At 30.9% G+C, this 4821-nt stretch overlaps 1 protein-coding gene across 1 annotated transcript; it reads right to left on the minus strand.

The window, feature by feature from the left end:
- Positions 1-468: 468 nt before the first annotated feature.
- On the minus strand, positions 469-4162 carry LOC128018107 (legumain-like). The gene is made up of 11 exons (XM_052603480.1): positions 4133-4162; positions 3670-3763; positions 3447-3544; positions 2809-2890; positions 2643-2713; positions 1823-1898; positions 1388-1450; positions 1093-1159; positions 862-980; positions 646-759; positions 469-510 (listed from the first exon to the last, which is right to left on the minus strand). Exons 2-11 carry the CDS (start codon positions 3733-3735, stop codon positions 469-471), a joined length of 798 nt encoding a protein of 265 aa, XP_052459440.1. The 5' UTR covers positions 3736-3763; positions 4133-4162.
- Positions 4163-4821: the final 659 nt, after the last annotated feature.

The following is a 4821-nucleotide window of genomic DNA, read 5'->3' on the forward strand; positions in this document are numbered from 1 at the left end:
GCATGCTTGATTTCATGCACTTGCTTGTTAGTGAAAATTAAACAAATCAGAAGGTACAGTCCTCATGCATTAGATTTTTTTTATCATTCACTTGGTAACATTACTTTAATTGTAACATTAGTTGTGAGACTATCTATTTATTGGTTAAAATAACTAGATTCAGTGATAAATGTATTTATATCGGGGGAAGGTTGATCATTTCTGAATTAAAGGTGTCAAATCCATACATGATAAAAAACACATACAATCATTGGACGTTTAAGCTTATTCCCAGTTTTATTGTTTACAACAAAAAAAAAAAATCACAATATTACTGTTTTAGGCTTTATTTTTGCTTGAACAAATGTAGCCTTGATCAACATAAAAGACTAGCACAGAAGGTCATCTGATTACTCTTCATTATGTCATTTTCTTGCCCGCATCAGAAAGATGTTTTCCTGAATGCTGTTCGATCGGCTTGGAGGGTGTTCACTTTTGCAGAAACTCACTGAGGTGACAGTGACGGATTTCCTAAAGAAAGAAAAAATCAACAAAAGAGTTTAGAAAAGAACAACATTCATGGACCTTGTGAATAGAGTTATATATGTGTTCATGTTCTCTTATGAAAATAATAAAATAATGTGTAAAGTTGTAAATTTTTAATACCATGTTCCCAAACTGGCAAGGGCAGAGACAGGGGATGGTACCGGGATTTTGTTCAAGGTAATTAGCTTGTTTATCAGCTATCAAACCTTGGAATGTTTCTTTATTAAAGTCAGCCTGTGAATATAAAGTCAAATAGATTTGTCATGTCTGCTTTGTGACTATTATTAGACCAGATTATTAAACTATTAATGCCATATGCAGTTAAAAGTTGTTTACCTCATTAATGAACTTTAACCAAGCAGATGAGAATTTATCAGAGCGGTAGATTTTTCTGGTTTCATCGTAATCACTGGGAGTGCTCTGGATATTTTTGTCACATGCAGTCAATGCATAGGCTGTGTGATAGATTCAGAGCACATCAGAAACTTTTTATTTATTTTATTTATAAACTTTTTATTTTATAAACTTTTTACAATAAGGCATGGCTGTTAGTTTGTTTCTCCTTACCATCTACATTAGAGGCAAGATCTTTGAACATTGTTGAAGAGTAACTGCTGGTCATGAAAATCACCATCTGCAGCACCATATAGGTGCATCGAGGAAACAGTAAGAGATATTTAAAATTACTGTCAAGAAGATTCATATGGTTTAAATTTCCTTTCAGATGAAAGACTGGGATTTGTTAAGCGATGCGAATTATGTTTAAGTTCAAAATATTAGTAAACAAAATCCATCTCTCTCTCTCTCTCTCTCTCTCTCTCTCTCTCTCTCTGTATGGAATATACGTTAATTGTATACGTACCTTTGAGAATTTTGTTTCATGATGCATGTTGGTGATTGTGCTAATGAGTTCACCATGATTAAGCTGTAAAAAAAAAATGCTGAATTAATGGTCTAGGATTCATCAGGTCCTGTCTCTTAATTCATCTATTTACATGTGCAATCTTGAATTAATAATTTTATCCTCTGAAGTGTTTTCTAAAATGTATAACTACATGGTAAATAGTGTTTTTTAAAGATGATCACTTATAAACAACATTTTTAGTTGCATTAATTGTGTATCCATAGCTACACTGCAAAATGTAACTTTTTTTACTACTACTATTAATAATACTAAAATTAATAATAATATATTAATATATTTGTGTTTCATTTATTTATTTATATATTGCAAGTTCAGCTAAATAGTGCCTTAATATGCACACCTATCTCTTCAGCCTTTGTTTTTTATACTTACCGACTCCTCAGGAAATTCAAATTTGCCTTCATTTCCCAGACCGGACATGTAGATGTATATGTTGTCATTTTTTCCACTGCATTAAATGAAAATAATAATGGTTCTTAACTTTAGCTGCACATTCATACAGTATATATGACCCCTGGAGCACAAAACCAGTTTTAAGTCGCTGGGGTATATTTGTAGTAAAAGCCAAAATTACATTGTATGGGTCAAAATTATATATTTTTATTTTATGCCAAAATCTTTATGATATTAAACATCATGTTTCATGATGATATTGTGTAAATTTCCTTCCATAAATATATTAAACTTTAATTTTTGATTAGTAATATGCTTTGCTAAGGATTTCGTTTGGACTGCTTTAAAGCTGATTTTCTCAATTTTTTGATTTTTTTGCACCCTCAGATTCCAGATTTTCAAATAGTTGTATCTAAAAAACCATGCGTCAATATAAAGCATATTTATTCAGCTTGTAGATGATAAATCTCAGTTTTTAAAAAAATGACACTTTTGTGCTCGGAGATCACATATTACGAGGCCAAGATCAAGCATCAGATGCATTGCAATTATTTAGCTGTATGTAATATCATCAGTGATATTTTTTGTAGGTTGTGCAGTCATCTAATTAATAGAAAATCATTGTGTATTTAAAATCACAAAATGTAAAATCTGCACCTGTGCTGCTTCCTTACATTCAGTGCTTGGCCCTTACACAAAATTGAAATACTATTTTAGGTAAAATAAAATAAAATAAAATAAAATAAAAAGGTATTATATAGCATATTGATAGTAGTAAAAGATTTCTTATCAAACAAACCTGTTTATGACTTTTTTGTTTGTACTCGCATTCCCTTGAAGAGCAGCCAGGAAGTTTTTTGGGGTCACATCCTTTAAGATCATAATTTTTATCATTAATGTTATAAGCTATAATTGTGCTCAGAAATGGAATAAAAACATCAAAACAATAACTTTCTAAATGTTACCTTTCCAGTGTAGTCTTTCAGAACTCCTGAGTACACGTCTGAGTCATCAGCTACACTGACAACGGTTCCATTAGTTGGGTTTCTGCAGGCAGAGAAGAAAAGGACCAAGTTAAAGGCAATCAGCTCCACACAGTCTATTGCTGCTTTTCTGTGATGATGTGTTTCCAGAATTATTACGATGTTTTTTTTTTTTTATGATTTCATTATTATACTATACTTCTGTACTTTACACTTAAATTGTATAAATGTAGCCTAAATTTTAACACTATAGTTTGTGTTATATGACTTTGATATTAAATTACAAAAAGCTAATTAACATATATGGCTGAGGAAGTGATTAAAAATTGGAACCATTTCTCTCTTCTGACTTCTGTAATCAGTCTCACAATTTTTTCTCTTTTGGATATTTGTGGAAATGGTACTGTATATCGAGCGGCAAACTGGAATGCAAAAATCATATTTACTGTATAGTCTTTCACTCTGTGACAGTCCTCTTTTCCTTTTGAGACGCCAGGAAATATGACAAACGGTCCATTACACTGTTGTTCTAGCTCAACTAAAAATCAGTGTGTGTAGCCCTGAAGATTGAGATCAGCCATGAAACACATGATGCTCAAAAACTTCAGGAAATTACTCACTCTGGATTGTTAGCAATGTCATCATACATCATCACCACAATCTGCTCATCAGGAATCCCATGTTTCTTAATTATCTGATATAAACCACACACATTGGCCTAAAACACAAACAGATCATTTCCATGTTAGTGTCATCATACACAAACTGTGGTACAGCACACCTTGAAGAATTTATGAGAAATATGTCTTGAAAATAAAGAATATTATAAAAAGAAGGACAAACCTGGTGTCTGTAATTTTCCCAGTTCTTTGAGCCGGCGACAAGGAGAACCCATTTTTTTCCAGACATTTTTTTTTTAGCCTTTTCAAAGCAAAGTCTGTTGGAATTAATAATAATAATAATAATAATAACATTTTAAACCTAAATTGTGATATTGTTCTTTTAGTCAACTTACATTATTTTGTGATGGCTCATACAATTGTAATGCAGAAAAGAACACATAATAGTAGGTGATATATAATTTATGAAAAATATCAAGAGCTCAATTAAGCTCTACTTAAGAATTGCTTTCAGTTTATGAAGTGCTGACATGTCAATCAGTTATCATGATGTTACAAATACTCTAGCAAATACAGTAATTTAACTGATAAATTTTCTATTTAACTGGAAGATCTACATAATTAAATAGAAAGTGTTTAGTGATTAAGATTATTGATGTAGTCGAGTGGATCATATGTCATCATACCTGTGATGAGTATCAGGTGTTCCTCTGTAGTTGTCCAGATGATTTCTTGTGCTTTTAGTCAGATGATCTCTGTCTTTATATAGGCATTTTCTTCCATTAATTTCAGACTCATGGTTGGAGAATCTATGTTGGTGGGAGCCGTCTATTTATTATTGTGCAATATTTCCCAAAATTGAATTGATGTCAGTTTAATTGGAAAAAGTAGCTGCTCCCCTTTATTTGCACGTATCATCTGGTATTGTAAAAAAAAATTCATAATAATAATATACATTTTGAATTTTGCAATTATAAATGTATGTTCTTCATTATTTATGAATTAATATATATATAATTTATAAATAATGAAGAACATACATTTATAATTGCAAGATTCAAGATTTACATATAAGATATATATGTAAGATATATATATATATATATATATATATATATATATATAGTATTTGTGCACATTTAGGCTATGTGTAATTTTACCTTCTCTTCTGTGTCTTGTTAAGAGTGAATTGTTTGATGGATTGTGTGTAGAGAAATTATGCAGAAACAATATTTTGAGAAGAGTTTAGTTTTGACTGTAATGTATGCTGGTGCATTTATAGAAAAGGAGCCAGCATAACAGAAATCCTGTGTAAGCAATTGTCAAAAACTTTTATCTGTAAACATGCTTATGAATTACAAGCCAATGGTTTCAT

This window comes from Carassius gibelio, chromosome A8, assembly GCF_023724105.1.
Source record: "Carassius gibelio isolate Cgi1373 ecotype wild population from Czech Republic chromosome A8, carGib1.2-hapl.c, whole genome shotgun sequence".
Taxonomy (NCBI): Eukaryota; Metazoa; Chordata; class Actinopteri; order Cypriniformes; family Cyprinidae; genus Carassius; species Carassius gibelio.